We start from the raw sequence: 19,298 nt of genomic DNA, 5'->3' as shown, positions 1-19,298 counted from the left end.
CACTTTAAGTCCTTCTGAAGCTAGCACATTTTATCCTGCATAAGCCTTTTCCTGGAACATAGCTGTATACCTGTACAAGTATTGCCAGTCAGTCCTGGGAAAAGCTGGGCAGGCTGTGTGCTCCTCTCTGGCAGAAGAGCCACAGTGAACCTAGGGGTCTGGGACAGACACTGCATAAACCAGTTAAGTCAGATCTACATTCAACCAGGTTTATCTCAAACTGGTTTCAGCCATTTTGAAACTGATTTACGTGCACTGAATATCTGTTCTGTTACAGGTTTAAACCAGTTTCTGATCACCTAAACCAGTTCATGTGTAATGTCTGTCCCAAGGGTAACATGTGTAAATGACTGTTCCACACCTGTTTTGATCCAGGTCAAACCCCAGGACAGTCAGGCCCTCCTCAAATAAGACATCTATTTACAGCCAGAGAGGCAAGCATCAACCTGCAGAGGTAATTTTTAGTAGCTTTTAAACACCTTAATGTCATACCAGTAGTATTCAGTATAGTGTACCTTCAAGTCTGTCTCTTTTCCATTTGTTGATGAACAGTTAAGTCCTCAGTTTCTCCCAGTGCAGATCCCCATTACAGTGAAAGTATAGGAACTAAGCAGTATGGAGTATTTTTCTTTAAAATGCTTCTGTCTTCCTCCTGCCTGCATCATATAATGCAAACAAAGGCAGCAGTCAGGCAGTTGAATTCCTCCACTCCCAAAGGGAACTGTCCCAAAGATAGGCAGTGAGAAGGCTGCAGCTCACAGACAGAAGTCAACAAGGCAGAAGCCCATGCTTTCATGAGTTTGCAGAAACCCTGAAAACACTACCCTGGGAATCCACAGTGTAGATACATTTCCAAAATCAATATAGGCTTCTTTCTGTTTTAACTGATTGTCTTATTAAAATTATTTAGATCTCCTAGTATTCTGCTATTTTCAAACAAAACAGAGAGCTTCTGACTATTATTTATTACACATCACTAATACATTCCATGGTGAACCAAACACCGAAAAAAGACAGTCTTTACCCCCAAGAACCTTATAGGCAACATAGTATTCAGGAGGGGCAAAAAGTATTGTTTTATACAAACATATTTTCTTTAGTATAATGAGCTGGTGGGTTACAGTTTGGCAGCTTAACGGGAGAGGAGAATTTTGAGGAAAAAAATGCAATTAAAAAGGGAGAGCCTGGTGCCCTGGGATAGAAAAGTTTACCTGAGAACGGATGGCATGTGTTTGAAATTGTATAGGCAAATTTACTTTGTCATATAATTTATACCATATTTTATTGCACACCACACACACCCCTCCCCACCCTCGCCCCATAAGAGGCATACCTTATTTAGGGAAGACAGAATTAAGAAAAAAAAGATGTTTTAGTCATGGCTGAATGCTGACTCCAGGGGATCCTAACTGCAACACCTGTGGCTGTAAGAGGTTTAGTACTGCAGCTCAGATCCTGAAGGGTAAACTGCTCCCCTTTCTCCCAGAGGCTGGCAGAGGAAGAAGCATGATAGCCAACTGTCACAGTGTGGGGTCCCCAGGGATGGCCATGACGCTCCTAGTGCTCCATGACCATGCCAGTTTTGCCCAACGGGCATCCTTTTCCTCGCCTGCCACATCTTGCTGGTTATTATAATAAATAGGGAGGCTGCCCTCAAGTCTGTGTTTGGACATGGTCCTGATGGACCCCACTGAGCCCTGTGGGTTCTTGGACCCCTTTTGGGTCCCGCTCAAAATGGATGCCTCACAGGACACTCTCAGCCTTAGGGGCTAGATGTGTGGCTTGAAAACCGGCCCTTTACCCACACCCTAAGCCTTGCAGATGATATTTAGATGTTGGCCCCCTGAAGCCTAGTCTAGTTCGGCCTCCTGTCATCACCAGGCTCTCCACAGCCCTGTCTCGGCACCCACACTGGCACTGGGCTCTCCGCAGCCCTTTGTCACTGCACCCCCTGGCACTGTGCCTGCTGGTACTGGGGTCTCCACACTGTATTGTGCCCCAATGAGGCCTCCTCCTCCCCCAGTAGCCTCATCCCAGTCCACCAGTTTATAAATATCAACCAAAATATGAGCCCCTGGGCTATAACATGATACAACCAGTTCAGGGTGTGCTCTGTCCCTTTAAAAGAGTCAAACTCTCCACCCCCACCACCCCCCAGCATTAAGTGTTTTGTAGGTCAGGGGATCTGGTAAGCTCCTGGAGCCCCATTAGCCCTATATGCAGCATATCAGGCAGCCAGAGTGTCTCTGGGCAATTCTTCCCTGGAGGCTCCTTCCCCTGGCTGCTGTTAGAGAGCTCACTCCTGCTGTCCTCAGCCCTGAGTTTATATGTGCCCAGGGGCCTGCCTTCTTCCGGTCAGCTGACCGGGTGCAGGTGCAGGCTAATTCCCTTGTTAGCCTGCTGCAATAGTAACCTACACCTGTGGGGTTTCTGCCTGGCTCCAAGGGCCATCTCCCTAGGCAGTTTCTGCTCTTAAAGAAGCAGGCACTTTAGTGCCCTGTGACACCAGTTTACAGCAGTGTCTCCCTGCTTCTATTCCAGCAAAGAAAAATCAGCTTCCCTGCTTAAGACACACACTCCAATTCTAAGGGGCTAGTATTTGGGGGAAGGGTGTGTGCAGCATGTGAGTAAAAATGGTATTTCAGATTTGTATTACAGATGGCAGCTTAGGAGGCTTTAATCAAGGTCCACTATGTAGCAAGCAGTGTAAGATCCACCACTAAATTGGTAAATCCTTCCATCAGCTTTATTTTAAAATGTATTGTTTTTAAATAATAAAGTTGTACAAACAGGGCTGCAGGCCTAAAATAAGGAAAAAATTCCAGAATTATAAAGCAACAAATAAATGGCACAACAATAGGATAAGATGAACTGGAATGTTATCTTGAGAGTGGAAAAATCAAAACCTGAAATACTCAGTATGTCTACAGCAGTGATTCTCAGCCATGGTGCCAGGGCACTTTGAGGTTCCTTGAAATCCTTTCAAGGGTGTTCCAGGGTGGCACACAATGAAATATGCACTGTGAGATATGAAAACATAATTCTCAAGATAAACCCAGAGATTTTAAATAGGAATCCATAAAAACATTCTGACCTGTTGAGGTCTGAGTTTTTGCAGAAGAAAACCTGTTCTTCTGTAGTCCAAAAATGAGTGAAAACCAAGTTTTAGCATTTTCTAAGGGGAACCTCAAGTCAAATGAGGGGTGCCTCAAGTCTAACAAGACTGAGAACCATTGGTCTATACTATGGATTGTGTTATTGTGTAGAGATACCTGAGCTAGCTCAGGTACTGGAAGGAGTCTAGCTGCAGCACCATGAAATGCCACATATGAAGATCCATCACATGAGTTATCATAGGCCAGCAGACTGTATCCTGCCATTACCACGCTTTACCATGAGGCAGAGGGGTAATAGAGCAAACGGCTACCCCTAGTAAGCTGCAGACATACACCTACACCTACAGTAGCTTAAACGGATGTCGTTTTCCCCGTCATTTTCTCAGAGGGGCAAAATTACCTCAATGTAGGACTTTATGGGCACGTCTACACATCATCCTACAGCGACATAGCAATGTGCCAGCTTGCCATATGGTGCACTACAGCGACATAGCAATCATGTGTGTCTACACATGATTGCCAGCTATGTCTCCATAGTGGCTCATACCCCAGGTGTAGCACGGCATTACAGCGACATACTGTGCTGTGCTTTAGTACTTCCTTTTGGAGTGTGGTGACATGCCCTATGTTGCCTGTCCACTCCTTGTTTTACACAGTCATAAAAGTGTATTATACCACTGTTAAAATGTCACCTGTCTAAGCCCAAAGTTCCTATACTCTGCCTGCCCTTAGCCTCTGTAGTAGCACAGTAGGCATTCTGGGTCCAGTAGATTGTGGCTGGACCACAAAACATGGTCTGGAAATCCCAAGCTGGCAGAACCTACAATACATTACAGCAAGAATGGGCTACAGCAGCCCCACAGAGCAAAGCACTACTTAATGTGAGTGCACGTAGTAGATCTGCACCCAGAGTGTTTGTAAATTTGTATAGCAAACTCTGAACAGGGCAAGAGAAGGTGTAAATTACATTAACGTGAATACATCTAGGCCCTTTCAAGTGAGTACCATATCTGGCTTCACCATTTGCCCCTATTCCGATTGGTGCTAACAAGCACTTCCAGAAGACAAGCAAGTTAAAAGCACTGGGCTATACGTGCATTTAACTACACTGAAATGTACACCAAGCTCCCCAGTGATTTGAGCAGATGGAACGCTTTCCTGGTGGGATATGGTAAACCCTGATCACCATTAAAAGGTATTTTGCAGATTCTTAAAGTTTTCCTTTTCCCTACTGTCTTTGACACTTTACTTTGCCTGCTGCTTTTGCTTGTTAACAGGTGACTGCTGGTTCCTAGCTGCCATTGCTTGCCTGACACTGAATAAAAACCTACTTTGTAGAGTCATACCTCATGACCAGTCCTTCATAGAAAATTATGCTGGGATATTTCACTTCCAGGTGAGTATTTTCAAGAATGGTGTATACAGTAGGTATGGTTTTATTTGATTAAATAAGCAAAGCAATTCTTGCTCCAAGTGCCCTGGCAGAATGTCTTTCTTTCATCTCTTCTCCATGAAAGTGCAAGTGACAGTGAAGGAAGTGTGGGGATTAATTCCTTCATTGTTCTGAGGCAATCATTAAACGGCCTGCCTACCACAGTAACCGAGAAGTATTAAGCCATCACTCAGACATTTGAAAATTGTTATGACCCATCAGTAAGAGATAGCAACAGATGTCCCTTCTCCCTACTCAGCTGTTCCACTACATGGAATATAGATTTGCTGTTAGCTACCAAGGGGACCTATTTTCAGTCCCTCAGATTGTTGGTCTCCCTTAAAGACATCCACAACCTGATTGATTGTCTTCTTTCCTTCCATAATCCTACCTCTTGACTCCATCCTGAGGTAGGTATATTGCATGAGGGAACTTGTTCAAACATCCGTATTTCTACCATCATCACTGTTTTATACACTGCTAAATATAGATATAATATAATATAATATATATAAGGGCTGTGGGAAATGGCAGCATTCTGTTTCAACCAGTGGTTCGATGTTTTGATGGCAGGGGCTTTCATTTTAAATGTTGTTTTGATTCGAAACAGCTGTTCCATTCCATTCTGTCAAAACGGGGCAAAACTGTTTCAATGTTTTGACCATAGGATATAATGGGGAAGGACAAAACAGCCTATATCTTTGTCATTTCTGACTTGATTTGGATGAACCTTGTAGGAATGGTATTCCCTTCAGAGGGCATGAAGCCTGCTAAGTTTAAAGGAGATAGGTGCAGAGAGTTTGGGGAAACTGCACCCCAAAGTTTTGAAAGCAAACCTTGTGTCACATGTATGTGTTAAGCTGCAGGCATGCTAGCCCCTTTGGAGGCCACAAAGCCTGCCAAGTTTCAAGGAGACAGGTGCAGGGGTTTGGTGGAAACTGTACCTCAAGCTGCGGACAAGCAAAACATGACACGGGTAACACTGCGTGCATTAAGGCGCAGCAGGGTGAAAGCCCAGGCATCTATCTCCTCGAAACTTGGCAGACTGTGTAGCCTCAGCAGGAGTGAATGTGCCTGCAGTTTTGACCCCACTGTGGCTTAACACATAAACGTGACACAATTTTTGCTTTCAAAACTTTGGGGTGCAGTTTCCCGAACCCCCTGCACCTATCTCCTTCAAGCTGGCAGGCTTCATGCCCTCTGAAGGGGCTACCATTCTTGCAACTTTCATCCAAATCAAGCCAGAAATGACAGTTATAGGCTGTTTCAACTTTTCCTGTTATACCCCATGAGCAAAACGTTGAAACAGCATCAAAATGGCAAAAAGTTTCGACTTGCCTCATTTTGTTTTAAGGCTGTTTCAACTATATCTGTTCCATTTCAATTTTGCTGTTTTGATCTCAAAATGGGTCGAAACAAAACTGGTGGCGAAATTTTGCACAGCCCTAATAGATAACTCTTCACAATATTTCCCCTACTTCCCTGTTCGCACTAACTGACACCCTTTATCTGAAAGCAAGTGCAGTGCAAGCATCCTCCATGCTCCTGCTGCACACAGCAGTAAATTCAACCTTAGCAATTTTTGCAGTGTTTAGAAAGGAGCAAGTTTGCAAGATTGTGAAGGACCCGCAACTGGTCCAAAGGAAGGAGGAGCAGGTTAGAGACACCAGAAATTAGGTAGGAGAGACCAAGAGGTCAAGAAAATGTGGAGTGGATTAAAATGGATAGGGTGGTAGATAGTAAAATGGGCTGGGCAAGTGAATTTATCACTAAATATTACATTTCTTAGCCTTCTAAGCTCCAATGGTAGAACACCCGCAGCCCTAATTACATAAACTGTAACTTGGCACTTGTGGAAAAAAAAATGAAGACTCAGGGACATAGCAGAGATCTACAATACAATACAGTATTTGGGAAAGGGACAAAATTCATAGCATTGATTAGTTAGCTTTGGGACTTTCCTTGCCTCATAGTCTTGTTATAGTTCTGAAACTAGAGTTCCCTCCCTTAGATGCACTAATAAATGTTTCTGGTTGCCTTTATTCAGTTCTGGCGCTATGGAGACTGGGTGGACGTTGTCATTGATGATTACTTACCAACATATAACAACCACCTGATCTTCACCAAATCCTCGCAACGCAATGAATTCTGGAGTGCTCTGCTGGAAAAGGCCTATGCAAAGTAAAGGAATGCTTAGAGCTTGCAATACACATAAAGCAGCCTCAAAGTGTGTACCTTTGGTTGGGAGGGAACATGATTTCTATGTAAAGAAGTCAATGAAATGATCTTGAAAGTAATCATGAAGAAAAGTAGTTGTCTTGCAGGCATCCATCTCCCTTTGAATATATGTTAGGTGCAAACATTTTTATGTAATTTTCATGTAGCTTACTCTAGTAACTCCAACTTTTGGAACAAGAATAATAAAAACATTTCAGAGCTTGTCTGCTGTTTATCAGTACAAACAGCTGGTTATTAAAAATATTTTTAACTAAGTATTTAGTTGATTCACATTATTAAAACTTTGAGCATGACCTTCACCAAGGGGAAGAGTTGTAACAAGAATTCCTTATAATATAACTTTTTTTCTCCTTACCAAGACTCCATGGGTCCTATGAGGCTTTAAAAGGAGGCAACACCACAGAGGCCATGGAGGATTTCACAGGAGGAGTGACAGAGTTCTATGAGATAAAGGATGCGCCCAGAGACATATACAAAATCATGAAACACGCTATTGACAGGGGATCGCTCATGGCCAGCTCCATTGATGTAAGTCCATGTGAGCCTTGCAGACAAACTTATAGATTTATAGAATGTAGGGTTAGCAGGGACCTCAGAAGATCATTAGGTCCAGCCCCCTGCACCAGGCAGGAAAGATAACTGGGGGTCAGGTTACCCCAGCAAGGTGACTGTCCAGTCTCCTCTTGAAGATTTCCAGAGTAGGTGATTGCACCACCTCTGGAGGGAGCTTATTCTGCAGTCTGGACACCCTGACTGTGAAGAAGTTTTTCCTAATGTTGAGTCTGAAATGGTTTTCCAGGAGTTTGTGACCATTGCTCCTGGTCTTCCCCAAGGGTGCCCTGTTGAACAATTGTCCACTGAGTCCTTGATGTATGCCCCTGACATAGCAGTAAGCTGCTACCAAGTCCCCCCTCAGCTTTATTTTTTCAGGTTGAAGAGTCCCAGATTCCTCAGCCTTTCCTTGTATGGCTTGCAATGCAAGTCTCTGATCATATGGGTGGCTCTTCTCTTGACTCTCTTGAGCTTTACTACGTCCTTGTTGAAGTGCAGTGCCCAGAACTGGATGCAGTACTCCAGCTGCAGTCTCACCAGTGCTAAGTACAGTGGAAGAATCACTTCCTTGGTTTTGCTGGAGGTGCATCAATTGATGCATCATATTGAACTGGAGAGGAAAGGGAGTCTTTGAATTTTAAAAAAAGTTCTAAACTGTTTTCTAAGTGCTTTGCTAAATTGCCAAAGTCTATATACAGAGTAAGAGGATCTTAGCTAGATCCTGAAACTAAACCAGGAAGGGTGGGAATTTTATCCATATTAGTGGCTCTGCACTGGGGAAAAGTGAAAAGAAAGGTCAGAACAGAGAGCAAAAGGAAGAGGAATCAAATTAATTATTTTATACACAACCTGTTCTCGTTAAGCAGTTTTTCCTAACTTATTCTCCAGAACCGTTAGTTGCAGGAGTTAAAACAGAGATGAAGGAGGAAGTGTACAAGTGTTGGTGAGCTCAATCTCACTTATAGACATGACTTTGTATCATGATGTGATTCTATTGCATGATGATGCAATTTCACTTCCCTGAAGGAGAGTAAGCAGTTAGGAAGCTGCCATATCTTTTTGGAAGGAAGGGTTTTTTGTGATTTTTTTTTTGGACCACATGTATAATTAGGAGAGATGTTATACAAGCTTTTGGATACAAGGGCAGTTCTTCAGGTCTGGACATCATAGGCACAACAACACACCACCTCTACTTTTTGGAAAAAGACTGAACTGTTCTCACAGGAGTGGAACATAAGTAAAAAGTAAGTAAGGTGGGTTGAAGAGGGGGAGCAACCTGTGGCTTCTAGGAAGTAGGTGGAGCTGCGTACCCTTTGATTACATGAAAGTCCAGTTTCTCTTGGAGCTTGGTATAGGATTTGTTGCATCACAGTCTAATTGGAAGCATAGCCAGTCTCAACAAGAGCTATCCACTGTGGAACAACAGGACCAGCACTATGGTCACTGGCCTCTAAATAAAAGAACAGATTCTCTAGCTGCAACTTCAGTTGTCATGTTATCTAATTAAAGTTGTCTTTTTTTTTTTTTTGGTCAGCTTCTTATCTTTCTGTTTTCATTTTCCCTTTCCCCCCTTCCATTCTCTGCCTTACTTCTTTCTCTTATTTTCTGTACTAGGACCATTTGGGTTTTTCCTATGGGAGTGCTCCTCAAAGTGATATTAGGGAATTAATTGCCCGAATGGTGAAGAATTTGGATAATGCACAGATGACCCACTCTGAAGTAGACTACCAAGGCACAGATGAAAGGCCAGCCTGGGTTTGTATGCCTCAAGCAATGACTGAACCTTTGCTTCTTACTTTGCAATTATTCTCCTTGTAACCATGCTAGTTAGAAAAGCAGAGAATCAGAGTTTTTAAGCCCTTAAGGCCCTGAAGCAGGTTAGGCATATCAGCTTGAGATAACTAAAGATTTGTTCTGAAGTTTTGAGCTTGTTAGGCACTAAATTATTTCAGCCCTTTCAGACACAATAACTGACAGTTCACCTTAAAAACTTCATTAACATCTAGAGAAACATCTGTTAGCCAACATCACAGACAGAAACTATCTGAAACTCAGCTGAACAGCTTGCCGCTACTAAAGAGACAGAAACTGGGAGCCAAGTTACAAAAACTTGTTAGGAAGTCTGTGCTCAAGCTCTCCCATTAGCAGTATTGGTGAATGTTCGAGTCACTTTTAACTAAGTAGTATTTAGACAGGTTTTTGGCTGACTTCCATTAATGCACCCACAAAAGGTGCAGATGCATTCATTTGCTTGTGTAAATATTCACAATTTTTGCATACAAATGTAACCCGGGTACACCCAAGGGTGTGCCCTATTCTCAGTTGGATGGGATGGGTAGGCAGGAGGGGGTGCTGGGAGAGGGATGCCAGAATTTCAAGCAGATCCCTCTCTCGTCTATAGAGTTAGCCCAAGCCCAAAGTTCTTAACTATATACAATTTATTGAGTTATAACATACATAATCATAAAACTAAATATCATATACATATATTTACACAGTGAACATTAATCAATAACCAAGGTCAAACCCTAAATAACACTATTTACCCGTCACGATAAAACAATTTCAGCAGCATCAACACAATACAACATTTCAATTGCAAAATATAAGGCGCAAACAGGAACAACCTTAATAACACCTATTCCTTAATATAGTCCCTGACCCATGACAAGAGATAGTTTTTCTTACAATGGGGTCCTTTGAGGAGTGTCCAGGAGGCACCAGGGGCCCCTCCCCTTCAGGGCCTTGACTGGGGAGGGGGGGCTGCTCACCCAGCCCCTTCTCAGGGTTTGCCCACCCCAAATATCTTTCCCCTGTGGGACCCAAGGGCCCAATAACTCACGCTCCCTCAGGTGGCAGTGGTCAGGGCACAGCTCAATGGGGTCTCCTCTCCTGGAGCACCTCTCCAGGCCTCTCCTGCACCTCTGGGCTCCTCTCCACCCTGTGCCCCACTCTGGGCACCGAGGGCTCAGCCCCTCTCAACTGCTGCACCACTGCTGCTGGCTCCTGGGTGCTGGGCCTCAGGCTGCAGCACTACCTTTTCCCTGTGCCCTTGCTCAGCACTGAGGGCTCTCTTAGCACAGGCCCTTCAGGCTCCAGCCATCCATCCTTATGCCGGGTAACCCAAACAGCCTCCACTGCTCCCTGGCTCCACTCCCTCATGACAGTTTACAGTCTCAATCAGGTCTGGGAGAGCCCTTCCCCCTCAGGAAAGGGGCATGACTTTATTTCTCTTGCTGCCTCCTGATTGGTGGATGGGTTCGACCAATCAAAACAGCAGGATCTCAAGCCTGGGACTCAACCTAAGCTCTGAAAGGTGAGCCTGCTACACAAAGTAGCTAGTGATTTTTGTGGCCTATTTTACATAAGGAAATGGGGAGTGTTGTGCAAGAAAAATGGTGTGTGGATTCATTAATAGTCTCTTGCTTAGGAAGGAGGAGAGTGTGCAGGCCCACAAGTGAGGGGAGGGAGGGGGCAATGGGGCAGCAGCCTTACCTCGCCAGGAACTTCTAAGCAGTCCTGGCTGATTGCTGCTGTTGTGTGTTCTTTGCTTGTCCTGGTTCTGTTACTCTTAAAAGCAACAGCAGCCAGAACTATTTAAAGTTCCTGCCAGGACACGGATTCTGTGGAGGTCAGGGGCAATTCCAGTGTCCTTCCTAACTTGGTTCCCAAGGTGGATGCCCCTCTCACCCACCCATAGCTATGTTACTGGGTAAATCTCCTATAGAGCTCATTTAATTTGAGGAGTGATATAAGTTCTGCACATAGGTAGTAGGCTCTTTAGAGGGAGCTGGGGTAATGGAAGAGAGATGCTTGGAACAATTCCAGATGAGACTACCACCTTTTAATGTCCTCACTTTTAAAAAAAAATGTCTGTGTGTGTATGTATCATGTTAAGGACTTGAAGGGTGATGACAGAAGTCAGAATACAAATATCCACTTGGGTGAAAAAATCAAGGAACTCTCCAAAAAAGAAGTCAGGGATGCTAGAAAAGTTGCAAATTGAAAACATTAAGAGGTTTAAAAAGTTCTAAAGAGAGACTTGGTGTCTTCTCTCATCTCAGTGTTAAATACTTGTCCCGTATCACTCCTTAGGGTTCTGCATTTCAGTGGTAGATTAAATTATTCCTGCTTAGTTATGTAAGAAAGTATTATGAAGCCTAAAATTTTTGGTCACAAGATCTCTTGTAAATGCAGAGAAAAGCAGAGAGAGAAAACAAAATTTCCTGCATTCATGTCAATTTTAAGTCTTACTAAAAGCCAAAATGATGTAATTTCATAGGGAAGTACCCTCCTATTTTGCAAGATATAAACTGTCCAAACTGCCCCATTTATCTTCCCCTAGTACAATGTTTTTGTGTGGTACAGTCCTTTAGGTTAGGGACAGACATTAGACATAAACTGGTTTAAGTGATCAGAACTGGTTCAAACCTGTAACAGAACAAATGTTCAGTGCACATAAACCAGTTTGAAAATGGCTGAAACCAATTTGAGATAAACCTGGTTGAATGTAGTATCAGACTTAACTGATTTGGCTCAAACTGGTTTATGCAATGTCTGTCCCAGACCTCTTGCTGGTTTAAGATAAACCAGACTCCCCCCGGCATCCCAGAATGCTCTCTGGGTTGGGCAGGGCTCTGTGTTCCACAGCAGGGCTAGCCCCTCCCCTCTGCTCCATGGCTGTAGCTCAGCAGAGATTTGCAGGCACAGCACCATCTGCCTGTGTTCTCCCTGCTAAGCAGGGATTGTTCCCAACCCCCTTCTGCCTTATGCAGACACCTCAGTATTAGCTAGCAGATCAAATGCTGACTACAGTCTGTGCTGTGGGAAATGACAGAGGCAGACAGGCTTTTTGGAGCTAATCAACAGGTTAATGTCCTTCCTTGGAAAAGCTGTTTAAGAAGAGCTGTTTGCTCCTCCCCTCCCCCTCACCACTCCCTGCTAAGCAGGAATCCCAGATCCCCCCCATCCCCTGCCCCCACCAAGCCTTGCTGAGGAGATGTCTGTTTATTAGCTAGCAGACCACATGCTAGCTATGGTCCATGCTGAATCAACAGGTAGAATCAACAGGTAGCTGGTAATGCCCCTCTGTTGTTTTCTTAATGGGGTGATAAACACTGTTATCAATTCTCCGCTGGGCTAATCAGAGCGTCCTGTAGCGGCCTGGCCACGGTCTCCCTCATCTCAGTACTGTGCAAGGGAAAGGAGGGCTGCTCTAGCACCCCCCAGCTTCTGGGATATTTGTGTAGTTACAAAGTGATTTAACCTAGCCAGGTTAGACTAACCTGCAAAGATTGGATCAATTCAGGCTTTTTGAATGTCTGTCCCTAGCCTTATTTATTTTGCTTGATCTAGCTTGCTAGCTGCTATACCACTAAGCCAGCACCACCGAAAGTCACAATACTGGCTAGACAGTAGGCAAGAAGTGCTGTCTGCAGAAGAGTCAGTTCAGCAGAGATGAGGAGCAGTGCACTAGTGGCAGGAGCAGTATGACAAGTTAAAACTTTACAAGAGGAAGGGTGAGGGGAGAAGCGTAGAGGAGGAGACATGAAAAGGAAAGGGAGAGGTTGTTAGAGGAGAAGAAAATTAAAACAAAGGAAAAAAAGAAAGAAGAAAAAGGGATAGAAGGAAATAATGGAAAAGACTTAGGTTCATTCTGTTTTATGTAGGTTTGTGGCTTATCACTATGGTGCCTGAGAATCTGCCTGCGTAACATGACTAACTCTCCATTTCCACCTCTACCCATCTTTCCTCTTCAGATCTGTTATCAAACAGGCACAGCATGGTTTTTAACAAGGTCATGCAGTAATCTTTTAGTAACCAATGGGTGGATTAGAGGGCAAACATTTCCAATTTAATTTTCTATTTATAAGTTTGTTCACTTGAGCTTTAGTTTTATTTCCAGCAATAACCTGTATCCACTGTAAACTATATATGCTATAATCTTGCTTCCAGTTTTTTCTATTTCTAGTAAATGGATATCCTCAACTTTGGAACTAAAAGCATGTCAGGTTCCTGGGTTTCTAATTACCAGGACAACAAGCATATTTATACCTCAGCAAAGTCTCTCTCAGGAGATAGAAGATGAACTTAACCTCTTTAGCATCACACTCGATAGTCAGTTGGGCAGAAATTGTTGAGAGCACAGCCTCTCTAATTTGTTCTCAGGAAATGGGAATGCAAAAATTAAGTAAGTAATGCAAGTAAATCAATAGGAATTACATATATAAGGCACTTTAATCCAGACAACATAATAGCACAGGAACATATAAAGTTAAGAGAATTATAGGGTATAGTACCAGGTCTCGTGTTTAGAATACACATGCATTAGCTACTTCTTACTTCACATAGAAAAACTGCCATTCTGGCACCTCAGCAAAAATTGAGTACCGCTTATGTTAATATGACTCCCTTATATACCATAGAAAATATACTAGTGCAATAGAAGATGTTGCCATAAACCAATTAACTAAACTGAAGTGGTAAAAAATAAATTAAAAAGTACATTTTGTGATTCACTATTAATGCTTTTTAATGTTTTAATTCATGCATTGATTCTTACTAACCAATTAAAAAACAGTGACAGCTTTCAGCTATCCCTCCAAATTAGTGTGAAAAGCCTAGGCTTTGTGAAGGGGCAGAACACAATGAGGTCTTCTGTCATGCTCCAGTTTCAAACCTGGAGACACACAGGCCATGTCCACATGAGCTTGGACATTTGTTTGCCCAGGGACAAGAAGCAGTGGCACACCTTGTGCTGCTGCTAGTTTTCACCAGGGAACACCTGTGCCACGTGCCCTCTGGCATGTGGCAGGTTACCCTGGGTGCAGTAGGGAAGGCTGGGGCCAGCACTGGGCTGCAGCATTATCTGGGACCTTGGGGGCTTCCTGGGGTGGCAGCAGTAGCGATCCTGCTGCTCAGAGCCTGGCTGGCAGCTGGAACATGGCTCCAGCCAGGCAGGCTCCGATTTTGAGCACTTGCTGCCCCTGTGTGTATCACTCCACATTTTTTTGGCATGAATTTTTTTGACCCCTGAATATCCCAGGGTCAACCCCCACTCCCCTTTCCCCATGCTGCTACCTTGCAATGGAGAGAACAGCTGAATGTGTGGTATGTGGTGCTGCAGATGTGTGGGAGGAAGGTGGGGAAAATGATGGCAGGGGCAGGGGGAGTTGAAGTGAGTGGGTGTGCAGGATCATGGGGCCCATGCAGGTTTCCAGGGGCCAGCACTGGTGGGGCCCATAGCGGGGTGGTAGGAGCACGGGGCATGGGCTGGCAGGAGTCTATGGAGCCAGGTTGCACTACTCCAGCAGAGGTGGGGGAGCTGGCCCGACTCCACAGAGCCACAGCCAGCTGGGACCCTGGACTCCTGCTGCCCGCTCTAGGCCCTGCCACATGTCCACTCATTCCCAGCCACACCTGTCAGTGGAAGTGAGCAGGCATGCAGGAGACTGGTGCCTGTGGGGCCCACAGTGGGATGCTAAGAGCATGGGGTGTGGGCTAGCAGGGGTCTATGGCAGGGGTTTCCAACCTTTTTATATTGCAGACCTTCAAATTGTATAAGTTACAGATTTAAATTTAATTTACATGTTTAAATTTAATTTGTATGGGGGGAGTAGGCATGTGAGGATTGGATGGGGTTGGGGCACCAGGGGACCCTGCAGGGGAAGGGGCTCTGCAGGCGGTGGCCCAGGGGGACCCAGCTGGGGCTGCCTGGGAAGAAGGTGCTCTGCTGCCTTTCCTGGGAGCAAGCAGCAGAGCCACCTTCCCATCCTCTGCCCAGGGCATTTCCCATGCACACTACACAATGTACAAGTACAACTGCATTTTGAGCTTTTATGCAATCACTTCTACATATACAGTACAAACACACACAAATCAGATCAAAAATGTATTTTTAAAATTCAATTAAAATATATTATTGTGGGTGTTTGATTTTTAGTATATAATTTGTTGGTTTTTTTCTCCCCTAAGATGGCAAACTCTTTTCCCCAAAGGAGTACTTCCAGGGGCAAGGGGAGGGACTTCTGGTTGCAAAGATCAGAGGTTAAGGGGGTGAGACTTCTGGTCCCAAAATGGTGACCAGGGGGCATGACACCTGTCAGGGGGTGTTGCTACCTATGCAGCCCTCAACAGCTTGCCAAAACTCAGTAAGCAGCCCTCCCCTTTCTGATTGATACCTTTTGGAGTATACATCTTTGTGACACTATCAGAAAGTATATCTGGACTAGAATTTTCCCAGACCCACAACATGCAAATGAGAATCTGAACTTGACCAACGACTGTGAAATGTTCAAATCTAATGTTTGGTTTGAATTCCTCCTTAGCACACTACTGTGTTTATGTATAAGATTCTTTGTATGACTATGCATTGAGATACATATTCAGTCATCTCAGTGATGAAGGTAAGAGTTTCCAGGCAGGCTCCCTCTACCTGATCAGATATTGAGCTTTGGGAATTATTAGTATACTTTAAAAGGGTTGGGTACTCTAGCCACTTATTTCTGGGAATAGGGCATGCAATCTAAATTGCTGTACCTTGTTACACTTGTCTGTTAGGTGGAGACTGGGATGCACTGAAAAAAAAATGAGAAAAGGAGACAACTTGCGTTATCCTTAACTCTTACGTTTCTCTCTGTCCTGGTTAGCCTGCTACTTTCACAAACATAAAACTTAGGCTAAAGGGGAGAAAAAGCTCTGAAGAAACTATGGTCCAGTCTCTATCTATATTAACTTTCCTACTGGAATTATATATGGAAACATATGCACCTTATGCAGTATAGTAAGAGGAGAATGATAGGGCTGCTTGTTGAAGACATACAACGCTTTGCATAAATTTCCTCCTCTATATACAGCTTTACAACCATTTTGTTCTTCCCATTTGCCCTAAGATCCCAGGCAAATATTCCCATGAGCCCAGCTTTCTGCAGCATTTGATTGTAAAAGACTCCACAATGTACCTTATAAAATGTAATTCAATAAAGCCTAGCAAGAATCTGTATTAAGATCTAGTTCTCGTTGCTTCATCAGTTTCTCTTTGTCCTTTCTAAATTATTTGCTTCTCATTAATATGTTGGCTGTCACCAAGTAATCCCAGCTTCCCACAAATGCACATAGATTTTAAGGCCAGAAAAGACCATTTCAATTCTTTTGCCTGCCCTCCTATATAACACTGACCAAAAAATTCTGCCCAGGAGTTCAGGCAAGAAGTCAAAATCTTGTGGTGGAGTTATAACACACTTTTAAAGAAAAACTTCCGGTATTTATTTGAAAACTTCTTATGATGGAGAAACTACCAAGTCCTGTTAAGTTATTCTGTATCTGGTACAGCCTCTCAGGGAGAGACCATAAGCTAACCTTGCAGATAAATGAATTCTGTGATGTATAAGTCCCTTCTAGTTCTTAACTTCTTCCAATTAAATAGTAAGAAGTTACCATTTTTTCCACCTTCCAAGTGGTCTAACAACCTAACGTAATACAAAATAAGGACATTGGCTGCCTTAAACTCCATGGTTCTTTGCTATGCCTGTGCCTGAAATGCCTCTTATTTTTATTAAATGTTTTATAGACCATAGTGCCAATGCAGTATGAAACACGTCTGGCTTCTGGACTGGTCCAAGGTCATGCCTATTCAGTTACAGCAGTGGAAGAAGTAAGTCAAGATCCTTTCCTATAGATAATAATGGTGATTTAAGAGAAGTGAGCATCACATACTGCCATCAAGACAGGGAGAAAATAAGGTGGCTTGTGGGCAAAATAACTATTAAACAAGTAAAAGCTTTCTTGAAAAGAAAACCCATAAAAGTCTTGGCTCTGTGTGAGGGAGATATATAGACAGCAAGATCAACTAAGGGATATTTTGGTTCAAAGAGAACAGCAATACACTTGCATCCAAATCACCTCATGCTGGGGATCCATCAGATCTCTCAGACTAATCAAGGTCAGGCTGGGTAGAAGACCTCCAGGGCAGTGGTTCTCAAACTTTTTTTCTGCAGACCACTTGAAAAATGCTGAGGGTCTCAGTCGACCACTTAAACTTTTTGTTGTTCTACAAATCAAAGCACACAACTCATATTTTAATATGAGTAGTCTTACCTTACAAGTATAGATATTCTCGATTGCTCCGTAACCTTTCTGCAGACCACCTGAATGGAGCTCGTGGACCAGTGGTAGTCCATGGACCACAGTTTGAGAACCTCTGCTCCTCATGGATTTGCATCAATGATTCAGCAGAAGGTGTATTCCCTTCTAAGCCCATGCTAGGTTAAGTAACTTATACAGTTCTTTGTGATTTCTTCTTCAACAAGACAGCATTTAAAGAGGACAAGATAAGGCTGGTGCGGCTAAGGAACCCATGGGGGCAGGTGGAATGGAACGGACCCTGGAGTGACAAGTGAGTGAAAGACAAACCTAAGAATTTATGGGCAGTAATAAAAAGCATAATTGCGCATGCATGCATTTTACATTTTCTGACTGTGTCCTAAGACTTAAGATAAGCCACATGCTTTATTTATGCTCCAGCTTTACTTGGAAGTTTAAAATATCTATTGTTTTGTAGGCTGCATTGAGTGCTTAACTGGTGGCTTAATTTAGGTCTGAAAGAACTGTAAAAAAATAGAAAGATAGTAGGAAGAGAAGCCTTAAAGAAAGGGAGAGTTAGAAAAGCATGATTTAAGAGTTCAGCCAATAATTCCTCTGCTTACTGAATTGTACATCCATTCCTCATGAAATTTAGTCAAGACTAACAGCTGGAATGTAAGGTCATCTTTAAAGAACTGAATAGCAGGAAAGAAAGGGATATAAGTGAGAGAGAGCCAGAAAGAAGAAATTAGACTTTTTATTCAGTTTTATGTAAAGGAACCTCTTTGGCTCTAAAAATAGAGTTTCTCTCAATACATATAGTATGTTCCTCTCTGACCCAAATAAAGCAATGAGAGTTCAGCAGATGTCTAAGTGCTACAAATGGGAAAAGGAAAATGAAAGACATTAGAAGAGGAAGTCTGAAGGGAGGGCAGGGAAGAATATGACAACTATGATGAAGGTGATAAGCCAAAATAAGAGAAGTGAATCAAACTTTATAACCACTTCAGCAAGTACAGGGGGCAAAAAGAGGAAAACTGTATAGTATGATTTCAGAGCTTGTGAAAAGAAAGCTTTTCCATTCATGGGTGAAACATGCATATTGTGTCAACAATTTGCTTTGTATACCACCAAGGTAGCAATAAAAGTGTAGCAATTTCTTTGAACAACTTGTGTGTTGCAAAGATGAGATACCCATTTTTTTCTCTTGCAGGTCAGACGAATGGAATTTAATTGACAAATCAGAGAAAATCCGACTGCAGCACAAGATTGCAGAAGACGGGGAATTCTGGTAAGGACACCATTTTAAAGAGGTTGTGTCTTTCTTCAGCAGTTCTTCCGTATCTGTGCCTCAATGTGTATGGACAGATGTACATCTGAAACTGTTTAAAAAGGGGAATGTTTCAAAAGGGCAACAGTGATTACATTTTAGTGTTGTGCATGAACAAGCCAGGAATGATACAAATGTAGCAAAACCACTCCAGAGTTAACACTGGGTGAAGTGCAGTTAAGGTTAGCACAGTTTAGCTACATTTGTACCATTCCCAGCTTGTTCACACACAGTAATTTTAATGTAACAGCTTGTGCCCTTTTGAAATATTCCTCTTCTGAAACAGTTTCAAACATGCGTGTCTCTACACACTGAGTATACATGATGGTTCTTAAAAATGTTAAAATAATATGAGGTGGCAAAGTCAAACTCCAATATCTTTAATAAACAATATTGCAACTTTGCACTGAATATAAATGTATTAATTTCCTCATGGGCTGTTTTGAAGTGTTCATCACTATAGTGTTTGGGTGCTTTACAAACAATAATTAATTAATATTCAGAATGGTGGTATTATTTCCCTACATGTATAATGAGTTGAGATAAACAG

General features: G+C 43.0%; 1 protein-coding gene across 2 annotated transcripts in view; it reads left to right on the top strand.

Moving 5' to 3' along the window:
- The window catches only part of CAPN3 (calpain 3), a 71,819-nt gene that overhangs the window by 19,219 nt on the left and 33,302 nt on the right, over positions 1–19,298 (top strand). For both annotated transcript variants that reach the window (XM_090033349.1, XM_090033348.1), the window contains exons 3-9: positions 4,394–4,512; positions 6,596–6,729; positions 7,146–7,314; positions 8,953–9,093; positions 16,907–16,990; positions 17,646–17,731; positions 18,632–18,709. In XM_090033349.1, coding sequence (XP_089889475.1) covers positions 4,394–4,512; positions 6,596–6,729; positions 7,146–7,314; positions 8,953–9,093; positions 16,907–16,990; positions 17,646–17,731; positions 18,632–18,709 — 811 coding nt within the window. The remainder of the gene's footprint in view (positions 1–4,393; positions 4,513–6,595; positions 6,730–7,145; positions 7,315–8,952; positions 9,094–16,906; positions 16,991–17,645; positions 17,732–18,631; positions 18,710–19,298) is intronic.

This window comes from Crocodylus siamensis, chromosome 2 (genome assembly GCF_052110815.1).
Source record: "Crocodylus siamensis isolate JL-2025a chromosome 2, ASM5211081v1, whole genome shotgun sequence".
Classification (NCBI taxonomy): Eukaryota; Metazoa; Chordata; order Crocodylia; family Crocodylidae; genus Crocodylus; species Crocodylus siamensis.
This window is presented reverse-complemented; position numbering and strand designations above follow the sequence as displayed.